The sequence below is a fragment of the Bufo gargarizans genome, chromosome 9, assembly GCF_014858855.1.
Source record: "Bufo gargarizans isolate SCDJY-AF-19 chromosome 9, ASM1485885v1, whole genome shotgun sequence".
Taxonomy (NCBI): Eukaryota; Metazoa; Chordata; class Amphibia; order Anura; family Bufonidae; genus Bufo; species Bufo gargarizans.
Genome location: NC_058088.1, coordinates 76,344,924 through 76,370,210, shown reverse-complemented (window position 1 = coordinate 76,370,210; position 25,287 = coordinate 76,344,924). Strand labels below are relative to the sequence as shown.

Sequence of the window (25,287 nt, the reverse complement as noted above, 5' to 3'; positions counted from 1 at the left end):
CTGATCTTAATAGCAGAATTGAAAACGCTAGTGTGAAAGTAGCCTTATTCTCCTGTGGCTTTGGGTGTGAATTCTATCTGCAGCCAAGTGTGCAACACTGGGAATTGATTGCAGATTTTAATTGGGAGATTTTGCAACAAACCTGCATGCTTTCCGTGACAGAAATGGACACGCTGCATTATAAAATTCACACATGGGTCAATATCAACGCAAATAGTTTTCTGATGAGTGCAGATGATATTCATTAAAAACTTCAAACCTTCATATTCACCCTACTACCCCTTTCTAGTGCCGTCAGTTGAAAGCTGCGGTCTCTCTCCAAGGCCTCTTTCACACTTGCGTTGTCCGGATGCCATAGTAGGAGCGGGGAGCGGTATACTTACACAGGGGTGTGGAAATTTAAAAAAAAACTACTTGTCGAAGGACTAAAGCGGGGTCTCAGTCTACTTGTCCCTCATGACAATCTACTTGTCCTGATACAAAAAGTAATTTTAAATCAAAACCATATTTAAGTGAATCCCTTTAATGTACATGCCATACTGGGGCAGTGAATCCCTTTAATGTACATGCCATACTGGGGCAGTGAATCCCTTTAATGTACATGCCATACTGGGCCAGTGAATCCCTTTAATGTACATGCCAGTATGGGGAAGTCCCCCCCCCCCCCCTATTCATGGAGGGTGAGTGGCTGGAAGTTGGAACCTGGCAGTACTCCTATTGACACTTCAATGCCATGGAGAAGAATCAGAGCGGCAGTCTGACAGTAGAGCATAGCTGACCCAGAGCAGTCACCACACACACTACCTGCTGGGCTATCTATCACGGCACGGGCTGCCACCATGACAGGAGCTCCTACTACAGCCGCTGACTAACGTGTGCCTCCGCTGGGAGCTGACTTCCGGCCTGCACAGGAGCGCTGATAACTAGTGATGGGAAGTTCGGATCTTTTAGGTGAATCGGTTCATTTGAGTAAGCTCATTCAAATGAACCAATTCATGAATCGGATCTTCGGTTCACTTGGTGAGTCAGACTGCTGAGCTGACTCGCAAGTGAACCGAAGACTCTAGGTGCCGGTGCGCATGCGCAGATGCTATACAGTCACAATCACTTGCTGCTGCTGACTCAGTGCAGTCGGCTCTTCAGCTCTCTAATTAGTAATGAGTGAGTCAGGATCAGGAAGAGTGATTTATTATAGTGATAGTGAAGGGAAGCTGAGGCCGGACAGGAGGACGCAGGACAGGAGTCAGAAGCTGTCACTGTGGTGTGCAATGTGCATTGTTACCCACAGTGACAACAGTCTGACACTGATATTAGTACAATGAACCAAGTGAAGTGATGTGAACCCACCCTTAGCTATATAGCTACTTAACTGAATGAGATGCCTTTAACATATATATCTCCTGACAAGCCAATTTGATCCTAAAGGGTTAATTTAATTCAACCTGTAATCTAAACTCTTGTGTCATCTGTCACTTCTCCTATCCCTTAATCTTATCACTGCTGCAACAAAAGCAGCCTCAGCCTCAGTGTAAGCTGTTCTACACTCTGACTCACGGCTCTTGGCTCTTTTAACTCAAAGAATCGAATGAGTCACAAACTAAGTCGGATCTTTAGATTCTTTTAACTTGTGACTCATTCGATTCATTTCTATTCTTAGACTCCCCTGTGTGACTCAGACGACTCAGAGCTGCTAGTGCTGTGCTTGCCCTGCCCCCTCAGCTCTGGTCGGTGATTGGTTGGTGGGCGGGGAGGGGAGGGGCTGGCAGAAGCCAGCTTCCACTCTAAGATCATATTACGCTCCTCCCCGTCCCTCCCTCAGGCTCCTCCCTGCTGCTGCCAGCGTCTCTGCATTGTCTGTGTGACTGAGCTGAGCCGTTTCAAAGGGATCGGATCAGTCAGCCCTGCTACTTGCCCGCAGGGCTAAGCTGCCTGCACAAACTACCTGCCCGGCGCCCGGAACTGCATGTCCCGGGCGTCGGGCGATAGGAATTCCACACCCCTGCTTACAGTCCGAGCGGCTCCCAGGGCGCTCCTGAATGAGGTCAGAGCGCCCCATGCGCATGGATGACGTGCCCATGTGATCACGTCATCCATGTGTGTGGGTGGGGCGCCCTGACGTCACTCTGGAGTGCCCCAGGAGCCGCACGGACGGTAAGTATGCTGCTCCCCCGCTACACTTTACCATGGCTGCCAGGACTTTAGCGTCCCGGCAGCCATGGTAACCACTGTAAAAAAGCTAAACGTCGGATCCGGCAATGCGCCGAAACGACGTTTAGCTTAAGGCCGGATCTGGAACTGAAGACATCCTGATGCACCCTGAACGGATTTCACTCCATTCAGAATGCATTAGGATAATCCTGATCAGGATTCTTCCGGCATAGAGCCCCAACGACGGAACTCTATGCCGGAAGACCATAACGCAGGTGTGAAAGAGCCCTAACGCAGACAAACAAGCTGCCATAGAGTAAGGACTGATCACATACAAAACCAGAACCCCACTAAATGCTCAGTTCACCTATTCGCAGCTTGGTTGATACAATCTGATTATCTGTTCGCAAGCCTTAAAGGGGTTGTGCCACTAATGTAATTGTACCTAGTCCAACAGATCGCTGTTATATCACTTTCTTGAAATACTACAGCCTTTTTCAAATGTTATTAGCCTACCATTGCATCCTGTGGCAAATCAGTTTCGATTTTCAGTCGCTGTTGGTTACATTCTGCATCGGAGTCTTAAAAAATAGGACGTAGGAAGGCTCATTGGTAAGAACAAGAGGTGTCATATGATCTGCTGATGTCAGGCACATCTCTGTCCTAAGGCCTGACGGGTCAGCTGTCACATGACAAACCAGGAAGTAGGAGTCAAACATGGGGAGAAAACTGAACATATATATAGAACATATACAAAAAAAGAGAAAACTGCAAATGAGGGAAATAAATAAAAAAAATCCAAGGAGGAATGGGAGCTAGAGTAACTGATGAAAACACACTTTAGAGTGAAAATTTGTTTATGGCACAACCCCTTTAAAGAGGGGAATGGAGTCACAACACAATCAATTTCATCTACATGGGATTCATTTTTGGCATAAATCTGGCAGAACTACATACTTTGCAATTATGGACATGTACTTTAGAGAACAGATGGCATCACTATAATAATAAAAAACTGCCGTGATTTTAAGGATTTCACTGAACATACAACCTTCATAATAAGAAAACCTTGCTTGCCATCTACCTAGGGTACATAAAAATAGTAAAGGGAGAATGGTCATCTCTGGTGAATACTGAAAAATACCCCACATGGTGCCCTGTGTGACCAGCACAAGGAGATATGGCCCTGGGGCACACTGCACAATAACATGGACTGCTGCAAGAAAAAGTACAAGTAACAGAAAATAACAACTGAAAAATTGCAAAAGAGACGGCACCCTTTACTCTGGTTAATATATATTCACAAGTCCAATGTGATATGGTGAGAAGTCGGCCAGGGAACGTTTCCTACATATATTATTTAACATGACCTACCTACCAGTGCAACATATAAAAAGGATAATATGTCAGGATCGTAAAAAGGCACATTTTTATTCAACCATGAAGATTCAAACTTCATCCAAATTAAGGCATCATTCAAAATGGCCTCCTCAAAAACGAGCAGAGTCCTCATCTATACTTCATATAAAGAGCTTTTTTTCCCCTTATGGTTCAAAACGGGGTTTGCATGATTCGAGAAGGTGACGGCGGAGAGGTGGAGGAGTTGTTCATTTTTGGTGAATTTGAGATTTGAAGTTCTTCAAGTTTCTTTATATAATCATCTCGTAAAGCCAGAAGCTCCATGTATCGCTGTTCCACTGGGTTTGGTTGCTATTGAAAGAGGTTGAAAAGAGGAGGGAAAGGTAATGCTAATGCACCAACAATAAATACAAAAATACAGATAAACTACATGACCATTCTATATACAGCAGTGACTACTGAGTGTAGATATATATATATATTTGTTTGTAGCAATCTGACATTTCTGTCTGGGTACAGTTTTGTTTTTTGTCAATGAGTGTAAAATAATTGGCCATCCCCCTCTTTATTTGAGGCTGTCCCCGTTGGGGGGGATATATATTTTAAAAACTATAAACCAGGACATTTAAGGAACACCTGCATACTCTCACCACTTTCACAACCCAATGGGGACAGCCTCAAATAAAGAGGGGGATGGCCAATTATTTTACACTCATTGACAAAAAACAAAACTGTACCCAGATAGAAATGTCAGATTGCTACAAACTCGTCATGCAGGTAAGTCTCTCGCACATATGTAAATGAGTACAGGTGTGGTCTGATTAGACACAATGTCTTGCCACTACAGTAGCAGTGCTTTCCCCCCGCTGCCCTATAAAAAGGCTCCCAGAGGCCACTTTTGGTCAGTGAATGTCTTGGTTAAAGATTGGTGACTGCTAGACATGCCTCTACGACACACATGAAGACATTTGGTCTTGCGGACAGACTTTGAGAGGAAACACCTCATTGGATTGGGAGAACTGGCCACCATCTAGGCCGTTCCGACCTAGCTGTTAGGAGGTGTTGAGAGAGGTGATTACATGAGGATGCACACACAAATAACAGGCTCCAGATGGCCCTGACAGACCATCAGTAGAGTGGATTGTTTCATCCGTCAACAAGCACAAGCAACTGCTACAGTTTCATTGCTCACCATTCAGGCACAGGTGGCACTTTTATTACACCCCTGTTTCTGCCCTAGAACATTTCCAGGAACTTAGCAGAAAGAAATGTGGTGTTACAGTGCCCATTGCGTGTCCTGGCAGGGACAACCAGTCACCGTTGTTTACAGTTGTATCAAGGACTTGGACCGCTATGGACTGGAGCGATATCGTTTTCAACGACAAATCCAGGTTCGCTTTGGGAATCTCATGACAGTTAGGTTCCAGTATGGAGGCCTTTGCTGTGATCCGACACACTGCCCAACTGGCGGCATGATGATCTTGAGAGCCATCGCACATGACAGTGGGTCACCCCTACTAGTGATACGAGGAACAGCTCAGCCATATGGACAGGACATCCTGCAGCCATGTGTTGCCTCTCATGGCAGGGCTTCCAACTAACATTTTTCATCAAAATAATGCTCGCCCACACACCGAAAGGGTTTCCCAGAAATGTCTTTGCCACATTGCAACACTTCCTGCAACTGCCCGGTCACCAGATGAATTACCAATCGAGCACTTATGTGACCAGCTAGGGTCCAGCAACCTACGAGTGTGCAGGATCTAGAGACCCAGCTGCAACATCGGTGGGCAAATGTGCTGCAGGATACCATAGGAAACCTTTATGCCTCCATGCCCAACCGTATCTCATCTTGTATCCAGGCCAGAGGCGGCCCAGCAGCCTGCTAGAGCTTCCTTTCAGTTGTATTGTTTTCCCCAATAGACGTATCCATTCGCTCTAATAGTGTAATCACTTACATAGATCATCATTACATTCACACAAAGAAAGTTTCATTCCATTCCAAAAACTTCTTCTTGGTGCATAATTTTTTGTCAATGAGTGTATATCGGCTACTTAAAAATAAATAATCACCTTCTCTAAAATGACATGCACTATATTAATATTATTTGATGAATATGAAGCCTCTTACACGGCCAACTCCTTTTCTATCCAATCTATGAGAGCACTGTGGGGGAAACTTTGGAAGGCTGGTCGGGAACATAGGTGCCAGGCTTCTGACGACAGGGAGATGTCTCCGTTACAGTAGGCGTTGGTGAGGCATATGGTTCTCCATATTAGGCTACTGTCGCGCTACTGATTGATTTTAACCTGCGAGTGACAGCTACAAGACTGAACAGGGCTCATTGTATTCCCTAGGATGCAGCTGTCACTCAATAGTTAAAAAAATCATACTGAAAATCAATCAGCAGCACTACATCGTGCGCGTGTAGCCCAGGCCTTACTGCTTATTAAAGGCTATGGACACCTTTGGGGGCTTTTTTTTTTTTTTTTTTTAATTACTGCATTCTACTTATTTTGGGCTAAAAATATTTTTTTTTCAGTTGGCCTTTCCTCTAGCAGTGATGGCTAACCTCCGGCACTCCAGCTGTGGTGAAACTACGACTCCCAGCATGATCCATTCATTTCTATGGAGTTCTGAGAACAGCCAAGCAAGTGTGCATTTTGGGAGTTGTAGGTTTACCACAGCTGGAGTGCCAGAGGTTAGCCATCACACATCTATAGCTTCACTGCATTTGTTGATTCCTTCTCAGTGAATCTGTCAGAGCTAATTTATTTTAAAACCCACCTAGAGGACCTGAACATTAGATCACTTTTACCATAGACTGCAGTGGAAGTAGACACAAGAGTCATCAGAGCCAGGGTTGGACCTTACAGGGAAACTCCCCGGTGGGCCGGTGCCCAGGCGGCCAACCTGAGCCGTCCTCAAGACTGCTAGCCAGTAATGACCACACGCTCTCCTCCTGACTTTTGAATTTCAATGCATCGCCATCCTGAGGCAACTAGAGTAGGACAGAACATGGCAGCTGGCCACCGCAGAGGGGCAAGTTACTGGGGAGGTATTTTGTGATACACTGTGGTACTCTGTTCTGCTGGGGCAGTATACGGTGCTGCACTGTGGTATCTCGCTACTGGGGTCAAATTGTATTGCGGGCCCCGCCTTCTGTCAATTCGGACCCTCCTACAACATGGGGCCATTTTAAGTTCTCAGTCCTCTCCTGATCAGAGGCAGATTTACAGAGGCAAAGGAAAAGGATGGAGACGCAATGCAACTGAAAGCAATAGAGAAAAAAATAAAATAAAATGTTCATTATATTTAATAAAGACCAACTGAAAAAATATATTTTGCCCAAAATAAAGTAGAAAATGTGTTCCTAGCCTTTAACTCCTGTCCTCAAGAAGGTCATGTTTTCCACATGTGGTTAGTAGTGCACAAGAGATATAATTATTGGCAGTAAAACAGGAATTGCCACAAGGTATCTGATAACCTGCTGGGGGCCCTGTGGGACTGGAGTTGTTAAATAATGGTCAACGTTGATCCAACTACTCCAGAGCGCTCACTTCACAGAATGACCAAATTAACTGTGAGGGTTGAAAGTTATTACAGGTCCACAGCCGATGACCCCCAGGGCCACAGTCCACTGCCCTGCCTGGTCTGGTCCCCAATATGGCTGCTGATGGAGGGACACTAGACCAGACCCATTCCTCAGCAGCCTCCATCAATAACACTGCGCACATCCAAGTCTCCTATGACAATAAGCAGTGTTACACAGGTCGCTGAGGAAAGGGTCTTTCCACGTTCCTCCCCATCAGTGGTCACACTGAGGACCAGAGCACACTGCAAACAGGGGAGGGGAATGCACTAAACAAGTGGACAGCTCTGCAGAGCACATCAGCTGTGGACCTTTAATAACTAGATATTAAACTGGCATATTGTGCCGCAGTCCAGCACACTAATGTTTAAGTGGCCACCCCCTTTAAGGATGCACCCTGGTTCATAAGATGATACAGAAAGGTTACCTGCTGTCTGATTCTTGTATTCCACCTAATATAGTAATTGACCCAGAGCTCCAGGTGACGCATGCTGGCAACTGGGTACAAGACTCGATTCAGCTCCTTGGTGTAAAAGGGATTTATGTACTTTGACTTTTCACTGTTTATCCAGGACCACAGGGACTGTGTCTTTTCTCTCAGTTTCTAGGAGAGAAAAACATTAATCTGGCGATGGAAAATTACAACAAAACATGTTTCTGCTTCGCTTCCAAGCAAATACGGGCTACTGAGCAATTGTAACTCAACTTCAGGTTGCATTACGGGAGCACAATGCCGCCAAGAGTTTGTGTGCCCCCTGGGAGTGCAAGTGTACCAGCTATGCTGAGAAATATCCTCCATACAATAGGGCAGATTTATAGAAAAGAGCGCACATGAAAAAAGAACCCGTACAGACTCGTATTACAGCTGTCAAACTGAATTAGGGACCTCTCCAAACTTCCCTCCACCTGTGACATGTCAGAAAGTGCCGTCAGAGAGCGATTACGCACCCTAAAGAAAGTGGCAGAGCAGTATGGAATTAACTTGGCCCAACATATTGCAACTCTTTTTGGGTAGAGTGACTACTCCTGAGGCACATATTCCTATCTCTAGATAATGCTTGAGATCATTGAGGAATTCGATGAGCCTTTTATAACAAAGCCTTAAAAGGGGTTCTCAGGATTGAGTTAAAATGGCTGCCAGCAACCGGTCCTAAAATGTGGACTGGACTAGTTGCCTCCACTTGCAGAGCCCTCACTAGACATATGGGTGAGATCTCCTGTCAGGCTGCTCAGCCATGGTGGCATATCGTAGGCAGGATCTCATCATTCCCATCTCCTTACATTCTAGGACAGGTTGTTGGCAGCCATTTTAAAATATTCCCAGAGAACCCCTTTAATTTATATGCACATTATTCAGTGCAAAGTTTAGTGCTAAATAATTTGTAATGCATCTTTATAACAGTTACAGTTTTACACTATCAGTTCTCCAAAGACAAAGCTAATGTTTTATCCGCCTGCTGCCACCACTAGGGGGCGCTTAGAAGTGCACTGCAGACTGAAATTCAATCATAAAACACAAAGGTTCCCATAGTGACAGAGGCCAGAAATGAACTCTGTCTACACAACACATTTAGGAGCTGTATGTCAAAACTGAAAGTAATTGGCACTCTTGAATGTTGGACAAGAAAAGAAATGCCTCTTTCACAGAAGCATGTTCGGTCCAGGAAACAGAATCTGTGTGATGGGTGCATTTTCTGGACCGAACACTCTGACCTGAACTCAGAGGAGCAGTGTTTGGTCCAGGAAACGCTGCCATCGCATGGATCGGGTTTCTCTTACCGATCACGCTCGCATGAAAGATGCCAAAAAAGGAAGGAACATAAGCATTTTACATTTTTGTAAAGTTTATTACTATTTAAATGGCTATTTTCAACGCTATTTACACTGTTAACCCTATGAGTCTCGGGAAGATTATTTTTGTTTTTGAGTTTTCATTTTTCCTCCCTGCCTTTCCAATGCCAAAGCTTTTCTATTTTTTCTATTCACAGAAAGAACTGCGCATTAAGCTGGCACATGGGTACTTCTTTCCATGAGGCTGATGCCAGCACAGGGATGAGGGACCGTGTGGGCGCAATTAGGTGAAATGCGCACGCGTGAGCTTACAGTGCGGCCTCAGAATGACGTCAGAGGAGCTAGAAGGGGACTTGAGGATGAGGGGAGGCGCTAGGCTCACTTGGAATGGGCGCAGCTGGGCTCTACTGACGGTTAGGCCAGCCCCTTGGGCTCGTCACAGGTGAATTGCATATATTATAATATATATATATATATATATATATATATATATAGATAGATAGTTTTTTTCAGCAAAACTACAGCAATCATAGGCTACATACTGGTATATTTCCGACAAGCTATAGGAGACCTCCAATATCAGGTCAATATACGTAATCTTGCTGACAATCCCTTTAAGTACACATAACAGAAAGCTTGAAGGTACTTACCTCTTTTTCTCTTACAGACTCACAGTTATACAAGAAGGAGCCGAACCGGCAGCTGTAAAGATGATCCAGAATAGTGATCAGAAAGTGCTCATTAAACTCAAACGCTGTGGGAAACTGAGGGAAAAGAAAAGCACAAATGTCATCCGGAAACTTTAACGGACGCTTGGATAAATATAAGGTTTCATACGGACGGCTGATGAATGGCGACCATCACAGAGGTAGGATATACCTGCTTAGACATCTGCCACACACAGTCAATGAACTGAACGAAGATTGGGGATCTGTCCGCATCGGCGTGATTCTTGTCACCATGTCCAATTCTCTGAAATTAAAAGTAACAATTGGCAACCGATTTCTGTACAGAAAAATTAATGTAGGTCAACGGAAAGTAAATGTACCATTTACTAGGTATGCCCAAGAAGAGTGGTTCTGACCCATGGAGCAGATTTCCACCAATCAGAGCGGATCTTCCTTATGACAAACATCTTAATTATAAAATCAAGTCAGTCATTCATAAAAATGTTATATGAATGATTGATGGCTGCCATAGTGTAATGGTCACTTTACACAGGCTGCTAAATCGGGAACAACGATCGTTCCCAATAACTGACCCATGTAAAGGTGCCACCGATCACCCGATGAACGAATCGCTGATGCGGACGCCTAAATCAGTTTCTGGGCAGCAGATCATCCTGTGTAAATGGCGAACCGAAACAATGAATCTGTATGTAAATGACGAGCAGGCAATTATCGACAACAAAAGGTTAATTCCTGATAATTGCCTGCTCAGATGGCCCATGTAAAAGAGCCTTTAGGCTGCACAGAGGCCGTGGTCTCCATCAGACAAATGGAAACACATTGCCTCCTACCCAGTCAGACCTGGATCTAACATAACCTATGCCATAAAGATGAGAGATGAGAATAGGGTCAGAGTACAGTTTTCAGAGAAAAGATTACCACTTTGTGTACTGGTATTGGGGGGTGGGGGGATACAGACCGTTTGGTACTGTAGGATTTAAAGGGAATCTGTCAGCTCTGAAACTGGCCCCAAACTAGAGCAAGCGGTGTATAGTGCGAGCGATGCTCGGCCTGGTTATGCATTCTGACGCTGCGCTCCCACAAACCAGCAGTACGATGTATTGAGAGGACTCCCGAGCTCATGCACATAATGGGGAGGACTCAGAGGAGTCCTGTCAATGCATTTTACTGCTGGTTTATGGGAGTACAGCCCTGGAATGCAAGTGAGTATGAAGATAAAAATTTGATAATTAGACTCTGCAACGCTTATACTGTACATTACTTATTCTAGTTTCGAGGGGGGGGGGGGGGGGATGGTTGAAGCTGACAGATCCCCTTTAATTAACAGAGCTGCGCTGTGGTCCTCCCCAGGGACGTTTCGTGCACACAGGAAGGTGTTGTCAGAGTTGGGGAGGAACATGGTACAGAGCTGGAGGACGCACTGGAGAAAAGGGGTGAGCATTTCTTCTTTTGTTAATTTAGCAGATTAACAGGGGCTGCCTCAGCTTTTATTGAACTTGGACAATCCCTTAAAATCTGACGACACACAAGGCATCGGCCACATTTATTTCTAGTGTTTTAAGTGTGTACTCGCAATGTTTAGCAGGCATCTTTTTTTCAAAGAAGGGCATTCTAAGCATTTGCCAAAGATAAATATTTGAAAGTGAATGTATATTTCTGTGGTTTGAGGTGACGTTCCAGTCTGCTGCCAGGCTCCTGTTTAGCGATCTTTATGCACACGTGACCCTCCGTACACAGATCCCTTTATCTTGTTGAAGATCTAACTGTTCTCAAAAGACATTGTTTGCCAGTGCAGAGCCTTACGCTGACAGCACTTTATCCCTCGTCTCGTGATGTACTCCATATAAACATCATGCAAAATATGATGGATAAAGTGTGGGGGATGGGGGCGCAGACACCTCTTTAGACTTATACTGAAGTTTGAAAACTTTGACAGGGAGGGTCTAAAAATAAAAGGTGGTTTCTCTACCTACCGATCCAAACTTATGTCCGAAACTTATCCACTCCTTTTGTACCAACACCTCAAAGCCTTCAATGCTCCTATAGTAGCTGTCCAGCATCAGCATGGCCAAAGAGGTTAGCTGGGCCGTCCGATCCCAGCCATCGCTGCAGTGCACAACCACAGAACTTTTCCCAGAAGCCACCTTATCTGCTACTTGAATGGCTCCTGTCAAGACCAGCTGAAAAAGACAAAAGACAAAAGCTCAGGTTACTGCTAACTAGTACAGTTGCAAGAAAAAGTATGTGAACCCTTTGGAATAATATGTATTTCTGCACAAACTGGTCATAAAATGTGATCTGATCTTCATCTAAGTCACAACAATAGACAATCACAGTCTGCTTAAATAACACACAAAGAATTAAAATGTTACCATGTTTTTATTGAACACACCATGTAAACATTCACAGTGCAGGTGGAAAAAGTATGTGAACCCCTAGACTAATGACATCTCCATAAGCTAATTGGAGTGTGGTGTCAGCCAACTGGAGTCCAATCAATGAGATGAGATTGGAGGTGTTGGTTACAGCTGCCCTGCCCTATAAAAAACACACACCAGTTCTGGGTTTGCTTTTCACAAGAAGCATTGCCTGATGTGAATGATGCCTCACACAAAAGAGCTCTCAGACCTACGATTAAGAATTGTTGACTTGCATAAAGCTGGAAAGGGTTATAAAAGTATCTCCAAAAGCCTTGCTGTTCATCAGTCCATGGTAAGACAAATTGTCTATAAATGGAGAAAGTTTAGCACCGCTGCTACTGTCCCTAAGAGTTGTCGTCCTGTAAAGATGACTGCAAGAGCACAGCGCAGACTGCTCAATGAGGTAAAAGAAGAATCCTAGAGTGTCAGCTAAAGACTTACAAAAGTCTCTGGCATATGCCAACACCCCTGTTAGCGAATCTACGATACGTAAAACATTAAACAAGAATGGATTTCATGGGAGGATACCACAGAGGACGCCACTGCTGTTCAAAAAAACCATTGCTGCACGTTTACAGTTTGCACAAGAGCACCTGGATGTTCCACAGCAGTAATGGCAAAATATTCTGTGGACAGATGAAACCAAATTTGAGTTGTTTGGAAGAAACACTAAACACTATGTGTGGAGAAAAAGAGGCACAGCACACCAACATCAAAACCTCATCCCAACTGTGAAGTATGGTGGTGGGGGCATTATGGTTTGGGCCTGGTTTGCTGCGTCAGGGCCTGGACGGATTGCGATCATCGAAGGATAAATTAATTCCCACGTTTATCGAGACATTTTGCAGGAGAATGTCCACCAGCTGAAGCTCAACAGAAGATGGCTGTTGCAACAGGACAACGACCCAAAGCATAGAAGTAAATCAACAACAGAATGGCTTAAAGGGATTCTGTCACCTCCCCTAACCCAAAAAACGATTTTAAAGCAGCCATGAAGCACAGCTTACCTGGATTAGGCTGTGCTCTTTGATCTTGTAATCCGTCCAGCAGTTTCTGCAAAAAACGACTTTTATTGATATGTAAATGAGTCCTGAATGTGCCCAGAGGGGCGTTTTGTTCCTCTTAGAGAGCCCAGTACCGCCCCTCTTTCAGTGCCCAGCCCGCCTTCCTTGCACTGTCTAACCGCCCCCAGCCTGCCACAGCCTCTCCTCCCCCTCCCTCACGCCGAACGAACTTTCGCACAGGCGCAGTACCCACTGAGGGCTGCGCCTGTGCGATCAGCAGGAGACTGAGGGCAGGAGCTTCATCCTCGTCACTGGGCATGCGCCGAGCCCAGTGACGTCCGATGCTCGCTCTTTCCTGCTGACTGAGGGAAGAGCGAGCATCGGACGTCACTGGGCTCGGCGCATGCCCAGTGACGAGGATGAAGCTCCTGCCCTCAGTCTCCTGCAGATCGCACAGGCGCAGCCCTCAGTGGGTACTGCGCCTGTGCGAAAGTTCGTTCGGCGTGAGGGAGGGGGAGGAGAGGCTGTGGCAGGCTGGGGGCGGATAGACAGTACAAGGAAGGCGGGCTGGGCACTGAAAGAGGGGCGGTACTGGGCTCTCTAAGAGGAACAAAACGCCCCTCTGGGCACATTCAGGACTCATTTACATATCAATAAAAGTCGTTTTTTGCAGAAACTGCTGCACGGATTACAAGATCAAAGAGCACAGCCTAATCCAGGTAAGCTGTGCTTCATGGCTGCTTTAAAATCGTTTTTTGGGTTAGGGGAGGTGACAGAATCCCTTTAAACAGAAGAAAATACGCCTTCTGGAGTTGCCCAGTCAGAATCCTGACCTCAAGACGATTGAGCTGCTGTGGCATGACCTCAAGAAAGCTATTCACACCAGACATCCCAAGAATATTGCTGAACTGAAACAGTTCTGTAAAGAGGAATGGTCAAGAATTACTCCTGACCGTTGTGCACGTCTGATCTGCAACTACAGGAAACGTTTGGTTGAAGTTATTGCTGCCAGAGGAGGTTCAACCAGTTATTAAATCCAAGGGTTCACATACTTTCTCCACCTGCACTGTGAATATTTACATGGTGTGTTCAATAAAAATATGGTAACATTTAATTCTTTGTGTGTTATTAGTTTAAGCAGACTGTAATTGTCTATTGTTGTGACTTAGATGAAGATCAGATCACATTTTATGACCAATTTGTGCAGAAATCCATATTATTCCAAAGGGTTCACATACTTTTTCTTGCAACTGTATAGTGGTTATGTTGCCCAGACCATGTGCAGATAAATATATGCTATAGGCGCTTGTCCACACTTATTTATTTTAAGAAAAAAAAAAGAGGTGTGAAGCGGAATCGTAACAAACAGGGATGAGCGAATCGACTTCGGATAAAACATCTGAAGTCGATTTGCATAGAATTTGTTCTAATACTGTACGGCTCCGATGAGCCGAAGTCTTCGCATATTAACTTCAGAAATTAATTTGTACTGTGAAAAAACGTTTCCCGAACTCTGGAAATGTTTTTTTTACAGTAGAAATCATTTATGAAGTTATTACTCGAACTATTAGAACAAAGTTTTATGCAAATCGACTTCGGATGTTTCATCCAAAGTAGATTCGCTCATCCCTAGAAAAAGAAAGTATACAAGAAACCTAATCATAACAGTAACCCCCCTTCCCCCTCAACTGAATGAGGAATAATAGAAGAATGGCACAACAGAGTCTACATGCTCCAGAAATACTACTGCAAAAACAGGCATGACAGGAGAGGTAACAGGTCCTCTTTAACTCCTTAAGGACACAGCCTTGTTTACGCTGGGTTCAGACCTGAGCGTTCGGGATGGAGCGCTCTGTATGCGCAATTGTACGGGCGTTTGCAATCGCGCATACAGAGACAAGCGAACGCCTATTGTCACGCGTTCCCGCTAAAGTCCATCTACGGGAACGCGCAACAAGACGCCCCAAAGAAGCTCATGTACTTCTTGGGGCTTCGGGCGATACGCGCTGTAAAATGCTCAGGTGACAACCATTCCCATTGGGAATCATTGGTTCTCGCCTGTTGAGCGTTTTACAGCGCGTAGGGACGCACTGTAAAACGCTCAGGTCTGAACCCAGCCTTAAGGACCAGGCCATTTTTTGCAAATCTGACCAGTGTCAGTTTAAGTGGTGATAACTTTAAAATGCTTTGACTTATCCAGGCCATTCGGAGATGAAAAAAATACCAAATTTACCAAAAATTTGAAAAAAAGTTGCTAATTTCCAAGTTTCAATTTCTCTACTTCTATAATACATAGTAATACCTCCAAACATAGTTATTACTTGACATTCCCGGGTTTTGCGCATGGCGTTATATGGCTCGAGGACTTGATCAGAGAGATCAACTCCTCCCATATACCAATTGTAGTCGACGATACAATCGGGCTTGAGGACCGTTGCCGCGGTACCTCGCACAGAGACGGGGGTGGTGCTGTTACCGTAGATTGTGGACAGTACAAGGACATCCCTCTTGTCCTTATATCTGACCAGCAACAGGTTTTCACTGGTAAGGGCACGGGTCTCACCCCTGGGGATAGGTACCTGGAGGGGGTAGGCAGGGAGGCCGCGTTGATTTTTCCGCACGGTCCCACAAGCGGACGTGGATCTGGCGGCGAGGAACTGGAACAAGGGGATACTAGTATAAAAGTTATCCACGTAAAAGGTGGTAACCCTTATCTAGCAGTGGGTGCATAAGTTCCCACACAAGTTTCCCGCTAACAGCCAGAGTGGGGGGACATTCTGGGGGTTGAATACGGGAATCTCGCCCCTCGTATACACGAAACATGTAAGTGTACCCTGAGGTACTCTCACAAAGTTTGTATAGCTTCACGCCATACCTCGCCCGCTTGGAGGGAACATACTGGCGGAAAAGGAGTCTCCCCTTGAACGCAATGAGACCTCCCTTCCAGGTACATAGGCCTGTACAAATTTTTCCCCAAAATGATCGATGACCAGCTGTATCTTATACAGACGGTCATAGGCAGGATCACCTTGGGAGGGGGGGGGGGGGGGGGGGGGGGGGGACATGCTGCATTATCTGAATAATGCAGACATTTTCAAACCAGGAGCGTGTCATGGCCGTACTGTAAAGTGGGGCCTGGTAGAGGACGTCCCCACTCCAGTAAGGCCTGACACTAGGTTTCTTGACCAGGCCCATATGCAGCACGAGGCCCCAAAATGTCCTCATCTCGGCTGCACTGACCTGCGTCCTGCCACCGGGCCTGGCCAAAAAGGAGCCCGGGTGTTGAGCAAAACCATCAGATTTACCAGTGGGTCACTGAAAAAATGACAAAAAAAAAAAAGTCATTCAGTGTAGCCCACTGTGGAAATCTGGATTCCTGATTGGCCTACAAAATCAGGAATCACGGGCTCATATCGCTCTGGGGTACACCAGACAGGTTCACGGGCAGGGTGCTCCGGTGGATTTAACTGGTGGGCCGGAACACTAGTACGAGCCCCAGAGCTGCTAGTACTAGTGTGGGCCAAAGGGTCCCTAGCATGGCGGTCCCCTTGCTCCGCCTGGCGGCGTCTCCACCGCCTTGGGGGCTCATCATCGCTAGATGATGAGGACGCGGATGACAACAGGAAAGTGGGGTCATCCTCGTCCTCACTGGGACTCTCGGAGTCGGAGGCAAGCTGGGTGTATGCCTCCTTGGCTGAGAATGTCCGGCGGGCCTTAGGGGAGTGTGTGTCTCCATGTGTATGTGCGTGTAAATCTTTATTTGGTGTGCGTCTGTGTGGGGGCACGGGTGTTTGCGGACTTATCCCTAAAACTAACAGGAAAAAAAAAAAAAAAGACTAACAAAAAAAAAGGGGGAAAAAATGTGTATATAAAGTAAAAAGAAAATTCAAAACCGCTGATCAACCGTCTGAGTGCCGGCCACATTCAGCGTATGCACAACAATAAATAAATACATTTTTAAAAAATGCGCACCCCAAAAAGTTGTGGGAGGGAGGGAGGGGGCAGGGGGGCAAGCAGCAGCACCCCTGGGGGGGTCTAGGGTCACACAGCTGTGCTGTGGACCCCAGACACCCTACTTAGGGTGATGCAACCAAACTTTTTTTTACCACTAACTTTCCCTTTTATATCCCTGCCTAGCCCCACCTTTCCCTATACTTTCCCTAACTACCTGATACAAATGGGGGTGCTGGGGCACAGATCAGACACGTGCAGGCAGAGCTGCTATCATTTGAAACTGCCGCCGGCCCGCCCTCCTACCAATCAGAAGCGATCCTGAGAGGTGATGTCACCATCACCACTCAGGATCGCAGGATGGTGATTGGTGGGGTAAAATCACACCACCGATCACCATCCTGTTCCGGGTTATCGGGTCCTCAGAGACCCGAATAACCCAGAAACGCAGAAAACCGGAGGTCTGAATTGACCTGCGGTTTTCTGCGATTGCATACACTGGGTGGTCACAGGACCCCCTGGCGCATTTGCCCCAGGTGCCTGCTCAATGATTTGAGCAGGCACCTGGTTCCGATCACCACCAGCCAGTGATAAAAAAAAATACACAGGGCGTACCTTTACGCCCCCTGTGTCCTTAAGTACCAGGACATAAGGGCGTACCTGTACGCCCTATGTCTGGAAGAGGTTAAAGGGAGTCTGTCACCTCCATATGGCCATATACAGTGCTTACATGGCTCTGCAGAACACCTATACAGGATTGTAACAGTACCTTTGTCTTTGTCTTTAGACTTGCACCCGCAGAAAAACGGAGTTTAATTCATATGCAAATGAGTACTCGCAAGTGCCCAGGGAGGAGTTCAGTGTGTAAGTGCCCAGGCTGCTCTGCCTTCTTTTCACTTTACTCCTCCCCAGCCTCTGCCTTTGCCCGCCCTCAAGTCTGGACCTATCGATGAGGCAAGAGACTTGGAGGGCGGGCAAAGGCAGAGGCTGGGGAGGAGTAAAGTTAAAAGAAGGCAGAGCAGCCTGGGCACCTACACACTGAACTCCTCCCTGGGCACTTGGAGTTTAATTCATATGCAAATGAACACTCGCGTTTTTCTGCTGGTGCAAGTCTAAAGACAAAGACAAAGGTACTGTTACAATCCTGTATAGGTGTGCTGCAGAGCCATGTAAGCGCTGTATATGGCCATATGGAGGTGACAGACTCCCTTTAAAGGGGTTCTGCAGTTTTTTTTAAACTGATGATTCAAATGGTACCCTGGAACCGGACCAGAGTTCGGGAAATGTTTTTTTTACAGTACAAATTAATTTCTGAAGTTATTATCCGAAGTCTCGCAAGACTTTGTGAAGCAATAACTTCGGCTCATCAGAGCCAATACATTCTAATACTGTACGGAGCTCCTCCTCCATACAGTATTGGAACAAAGTTTTATGCAAATCGACTTCAGATGAAACATTTGCTCAGCCCTAACGACAACCACTGATGGATTGCAGGGTGGTCGTCACCAAGGAAACGAGCAGTGTATAAAGTAAATGAATCCAGCCAGCAAAGGAGGCAATATGGACAATCACATGGAAGTGCCGTGTAGTAACTTTCTCTACATGATAAATGCTATTTGCTGAAGTGGGACAACCCATTTAAAGAGGACCTGTCACCAAAAAATTCATCACAATCTGAGAGCACCATATTATAGAGCAGGAGGAGCTGAGCAGATTGATATATAGTTTTGTGAAAAAAGATTTTACATTTCTATGTGCAGCCCTGTGAAGTGCCATCGGTACAGGCCGAGGTGTTCAGTGGCTGACAGCTCTCTCTCTAGGAACACAATGCTATCAATCACTGACATCCCCTCCCACATAGGGCTGTTTTGAAACCAAAATTTGGATTCAATTTCAATACCATAAAAAAGTATTGCGATACTCGATACCACGCAGAAAAAAAAAAGAAAAAAAAACACCAAAAGCCACGTGCATTCCGCATTAAAAAAAAAATTGAGAATCGCGCATTTTTTATTTTTTTCCTGTTCTTGCATTCACCGCATAGAAGACTTTTTTTTTAATATTTGATACAGGAGGCAGGTGCCGGCTGCAGAATCACATAGCCGAGACCCTGCCTCTGACAGGGAGCTTCTATCAGCGGCAGTTAACCCCTCAGGTGCCACACCTGAAGGGTTAACTGCCGCTGATAGCAGCTTCCGGTCTTAGAGGCCGATGCCGGCAATGCGATTCTGCTGACGGCACCTGTATTTGTATTAAATGTTAACTTTAATTGGTGGCGCAGTGCGCCCTCCCCTTCTCCATTCCGCTCTCTTCTCATTGGTGGCAGCGGCACAGGGGGAGGGAGAGAGCAACTCCTTCTCCCCTGTGCTGCTGAGGGAACATGGCGGACGCCGACAGCAGCACGCTCCATGTTCTCTGATACTAAATGGCAAATCGCAGTATCGAATCGATACCGGGACAAAAGTAACGATTGAGCATCGATATTTTGATACCCGAAACAACCCTACTGTCACCTGTACTGATAGCTCTTCACAGAAAGTATAAAAAGCAGAGATATAAATGTATAAATTACAGGATTTACTGAATCTTTTCCCACAAAAATATATATCAATCTGCCCGGCCTCTCCTGCTCCACAACATGGTGCTGTCGGATTGTTTTGTTTGTTAGAAGGTCCTCTTTAAGATACGCCATCAATTTATGATCTGGATCTGACTTCTAGGACCCCCACCAACCCTGAGAAGGAAGGAACAGCAGTAGCCGCCCCCATTCATTCGGCCAGGGAGCTCTGTGCAGGGAAAGACTAGGAAGGGGCTGCAGTACTGAATGACGTCAGCCCCCTCATTCTCAGGACTGAGCAGGTACCAGAGGTCTCTCCCCATCGATCATACAATGATGATGCCATCACTTGAAGAGATGGGAATAACATTCACATGTACGAGATGCCGAATTACTTTTATAACTCAGTGTTGCCTCCGTTTCCTCCACGCTGCAAACAAATGATTGCACATTACCTTAATGTGTTCTAACCAGTGCGTAGACTCCAGGCTGGAGAGCCAGTGAGACTCCTCTACATGTGGGAAGACTATGTCTTTCAGTTTCTTCAGAGACTCTCTCATGACGTGAATGTTATGGATATCCAGAAAAACAAGTTCTGCAAATGGATATGCATCCTCGCTCTCGTAGCCCCCTCCTGTTGCCTACAAAAAGATTGGATGAAATGTAGAATACGCTGTAATGATCAGGTATGGGTTAAAGCGCCAATTCACAGAAACCACCTGCATACTGTAACCATCGGCAAGATATTATCAGGACAAATGTAGAAACACAATCCCAATTACGCTCTTCCATGACTTTCTGAAGGCTACCTTCTACGTACATTGGATTGCTGGAAAAAGCACCTTACTGGAAACAGAACTGCTTGTGTCACGCTTAGATCAATGAACTGACCCTTCATTTACTATACAGGGGTCCACATATTAGCACCCCTACAAGGCTATGAGGGTCATGCATCACTGGTGGTGGACAATATGATGGCAAATCGCAATCGTGCAGCAGCTTCTCACACAGCACAGCAGGCGGCAGGGCACGGCAGCGCATGGACAGGACTTGGCAATAAAGCAGAGCTGCAATCTCTTTTCTATCCTTAAATTTTACTTTTATTAAGAGCATTATAACATTATTATTATTATTTAAGGGGCTGTCTAGGATTAAAAAAAAATATATGGTTGCTTCCTTCCCAAAACAGCACCACCTCTGTCCACGAGTTATGTTTGGTATTGCAGCTCAGCTCCATTAGGGTCAAAGGGGCAGAGCTGCAATACCGCACACAACCTGTGGACAAGGGGGGGTGCTGTTTTTGGAAGCATTTAACCAATTCTGGACAACCCTTGAAAATTATTTCTTATTTGTGTATTTCTTTCTCTAAGTTTAGAATAATGTCTCCTTACTGGACAATGCATGGCTCAGACCACATTATTTTATTTTATTTTTTTATTTCCCAACCACACAAAGTAGAAAACAAGACAAAAATATAAAAAGAAAATATTAACATAGGTTTAAACACCCCATTTCCCAACCCAGCCTTCCTTCTACATCCTCATGTCGATTGACAAGAAACCAATAAAAAAAGGGATATTCTACTAAACCCTCCTGCATCTAATACTAGAGGCAACCCCCTTTAAAAAAAAAAAAAAGTATTATCCAGCAATTGATCTGGATAACCTATCCTCAGGTAATCATTAGGGATGAGCGAATCAACTTCTGATGAAACATCCGAAGTTTATTCACATGAAACTTTGTTTCAATACTGTACAAAGCAAGAGCTCCGTACAGTATTAGAAAGTATTGGCTCCGATGAGCCGAAGTTATTAGCATAATACCTTTAGAAATAGATTTCTATTGTAAAAAAACATTTCCCAAACTCTGATTCGGTTCCAAGGAACGGAACCAGAGATCGGGAAATGTTCACTTTTATGTGACACGGAGTGGGAGCTCATTGGCGGGGGTCCCGGGTGTTAGACCCTCACAGATCTGATATAGATCCTGAGGATAGGTCATCAATATAAATTTACTGGATAACTCTGAAGGGAATGTGTCATCAGAAAATGACCTACTGTTTAAATCACGTTTTAATGTTAAACATTATGGTTTTAAAAATTTTGGCGATTGTTTTTTGTAGAAATTCATGCGCCTACTGCAAGAAACCTGTGACTTTACCATAGCAGAATCATATGCCTCCAACATCCAAGTGGACCAATCTCACAGGGGCTCGTTCAGTGCATACAAACACATCCTCACTTATCCTAAATCATACAGAGAGTGAGGACATTCGTGAGATTCAGACAACGCCAAGGTGGCGCCTCTTACCTTATTAGCCACAGCATTTACATTTGGCCTGGCATCGTAAATTGTCAGTTTTGAGCTTTTATTATTGGCATCTTTAATTATGTCCAGGTACCTCTCATCATCTCTATTCCGCTTGCCGCTCATACCCACTAATGGCTGGCTGCACCTTGTGATGACGGACTGATTTTCTGGGTGTATCCAAGACAAAACCTGCAGGAGGAAGACATTTATTAGGGGCGTATTACCCGTCCATCATTACTAGCAGGCGTCACGCCCCAACTGCAGGTTCAACTGACCCAACTTCACAGCATCAGATATGCTGCAAGTTCAGGTCGGTTAAACTGGTGGTCTGGCTGTTACACAATGGAGGATGGATTATATGTCCAGGATACATTTGTGTGAACAGCTCCTTATTCAGAAGGCAGGGAAAACTGTTGAAGACTTCATTAAAGGGGTTCTCCAAGAATAAAAAAAAACTAAAATACTTAATTTATTTTATAATAAATACAGTGCCTTGCAAAAGTATTCAGCCCCCTTGACTTTTTTCGTGTTATTACATTACAGCCTTAAGGTCAATGTTTTTGTTAATTGGAATGTGATGTGATGGATCAGAACACAACAGTCTAAGTTGGTGATGTGAAATGAGAAAAATATATCTAAATAAAACTATTGTTTAGAAATAGAAAACAGAAAATTGGCATGTGCGTATGTATTCACCCCCTTTGTTAGAAAGCCAATAAAAAGCTCTGGTGCAACCAATTACCTTCAGAAGTCACATAATTAGTGAAATGATGTCCACCAGTGTGCAATCTAAGTGTCACATGATTTGTCATTACATATACACACCTTTTTTGAAAGGCCCCAGAGGACGCAACACCTAAGCAAGAGTCATCACTAACCAAACACTGCCATGAAGACCAAGGAACTCTCCAAACAAGTAAGGGACAATGTTGTTAAAAAGTACAAGTCAGGGTTAGGTTATAAAAAAATATCCAAATCTTTGATGATCCCCAGGAGCACCATCAAATCTATCATAACCCAATGGAAAGAACATGGCACAAGAGCAAACCTGCCAAGAGACAGCCGCCCAACAAAACTCACGGACCGGGCAAGGAGGGCATTAATCAGAGAGGCAGCACAGAGACCTAAGGTAACCCTGGAGGAGCTGAAGAGTTCCACAGCAGAGACTGGAGTATCTGTACATAGGACGACAATAAGCCGTACGCTCCACAGAGATGGGCTAAAGAAAGCCATTACTTTCAGCTAAAAACTAAAAGACACGTTGAGAGTTTGCGAAAAGGCATCTGGGAGACTCCCAAAATGTATGGAGGAAGGTGCTCTGGTCTGAGGAGACTAAAATTGAACTTTTCAGCCAAAGAAAATGCTATGTCTGGCGCAAACCCAACACATTACATAACCCAAAGAACACCATCCGTTTTTCAGCAGCCAGGACTGGGAAACTGGTCAGAGTTGAGGGAAAGATGGATGGTGCTAAATACAGGGATATTCTTGAGCAAAACCTGTACCACTCTGTGCGTGATTTGAGGCTAGGACAGAGGTTCACCTTCCAGCAGGACAATGACCCCAAACACACTGCTAAAGCAACACTTGAGTGGTTTAAGGGGAAACATGTAAATGTGTTGGAATGGCCTAGTCAAAGCCCAGATCTCAATCCAATAGAAAATCTGTGGTCAGACTTAAAGATTGTTGTTCACAAGCGCAAACCATCCAACTAGAAGTAGCTGGAGCAGTTTTGCAAGGAGGAATGGGAAAAAAATCCCAGTGGTAAGATGTGGCAAGCTCATAGAGACTTCTCTAAAGAGACTTGGAGCTGTGATTGCTGCAAAAGGTGGTTCTGCAAAGTATTGACTTTAGGGGGGAGAATAGTTATGCACATTGACTTTTTCTGTTATTTTGTCATATTTGTTGTTTGCTTCAAAGTTGTGGGCATGTTCTGTAAATTAAATGATGCAAATCCTCAAACAATCCATGTTAATTCCAGGTTGTGAGGCACCAAAACACGAAAAAAAAGTCAAGGGGGTTAATGCTTTTGCAAGGCACTGTATATTGACAAATACCTTTCATTACTTAGGATGGCTTGTTTTGTCTAGGGAACAATCATTAGGTTAAAAAAAATGGCCGCCGTCCTATCAGTACACACAAAACCTGTCCTAATCACATAGGAGGACAAGTTACTTCACCACAATGAGCCATAGTGCTGCCTCATCCTCCTCTATGTTCTGCTTGTCAGGAATCATGATCCTGAATACAGGTGAATCTCTGTGGGAATGGAGAAGATGAAGAGACATGAGAGGAGGGTGAGGTATGGATAATGAGCAGTAGCACTTGTATGCAGTATCCATTACCACAGCCTGTCCTGACCGTCCTCTCTGTACTTCATGTCTCTTCATGAACTAAATTCCCCAGAGATTCAGGCTAAAGTTCTTATCTGCATTCAGGATGATAATCCCTGACAAGTAGAGCAGAGAGAAGGATGAGGCAGCTCTTTAGCTCAGTGGTGTGAAGTAGCTTGTCCTCATGTGTGATCAGGACAGGTTTTGTGTGAACTGATGGGACAGCGGCCATTTTGTTTCCCCTGATAATTGCTCCCCAGACAAAACAAGCCATTATAGATAATGCAAGGTATTTGAGAATATATTTATAATAAAGTAATATTTAAGCATTTTCATTTTCTTAATTTCCGGAGAACCCCTTTAAGCCATGATCATGTAACGGGTTAAAAACATTACGTTGACTGGAAACCTGCAATACGCTCAATAACACAGAAAGAGACATTGATGTAGTTTACAACTCTTGAAGCAAGTTCAGATGTAGCAGATTACCTGTGGTTTGAGGTGTGGATTCTGCAAAGCAAATCCACAGCAAATTACAGTACAATACGCGCGGATTGGGTTTTGAAAAAGTTGTGCACATGTAGCTAAAAAGCAGCATGCTGTGACCATTCAAATCCACGGCACGGCCATTATATTCCAGAAGTGCTATAGATTATCGCCGCAGATTTTACCCCTTGGCCTAAATACAAGGTGAAACCGCACCAAAAACCACAGAAAAATCTACACGCAACATTCATTTTGCCGTGAAACTGCCACGGATCCGCAGAGGAAAGACTCTAACGTGTGGCCTGAGGCCAACTGCACACGTACGTATTCAATGTGAAAGAAATACATTCTATGTGTTAGGTATTTCCTGTCCTAGACGCTGCTTCTATGACATGGACCCAAGTAGGGCTGCAACGAGTAATTCGACACATGAAAATCCTCGATGCAAATTTTTTGCATCAAGGATTAGTTTGTGTCACGTGACCACTGAGTGGGAGCGAAGCGCTTGCCATTATTCCTGCTCCATGGTCTCCCGCTGGCCCGCAATGCACTCAGAATACTCACCTTTCCAGCAGGGGGCCTCCGGACACTCTGACATACGCACTGCACTGACCTTCTGACATACGCACGCCGTGACCGGACGCGC

At 45.0% G+C, this 25,287-nt stretch overlaps 1 protein-coding gene across 1 annotated transcript in view; it reads right to left on the bottom strand.

The window, feature by feature from the left end:
• Positions 1-2,327: 2,327 nt before the first annotated feature.
• MTM1 (myotubularin 1) overlaps positions 2,328-25,287 on the bottom strand; it is a 76,906-nt gene continuing 53,946 nt past the window's right edge. Inside the window, exons 9-15 of the mRNA XM_044305888.1 lie at positions 21,823-22,011; positions 19,968-20,153; positions 11,554-11,760; positions 9,771-9,863; positions 9,542-9,655; positions 7,528-7,704; positions 2,328-3,858 (exon numbers count right to left, since the gene is read on the bottom strand). Of these exons, the coding sequence (XP_044161823.1) occupies positions 3,700-3,858; positions 7,528-7,704; positions 9,542-9,655; positions 9,771-9,863; positions 11,554-11,760; positions 19,968-20,153; positions 21,823-22,011 (1,125 nt within the window). The 3' untranslated portion in view covers positions 2,328-3,699. The remainder of the gene's footprint in view (positions 3,859-7,527; positions 7,705-9,541; positions 9,656-9,770; positions 9,864-11,553; positions 11,761-19,967; positions 20,154-21,822; positions 22,012-25,287) is intronic.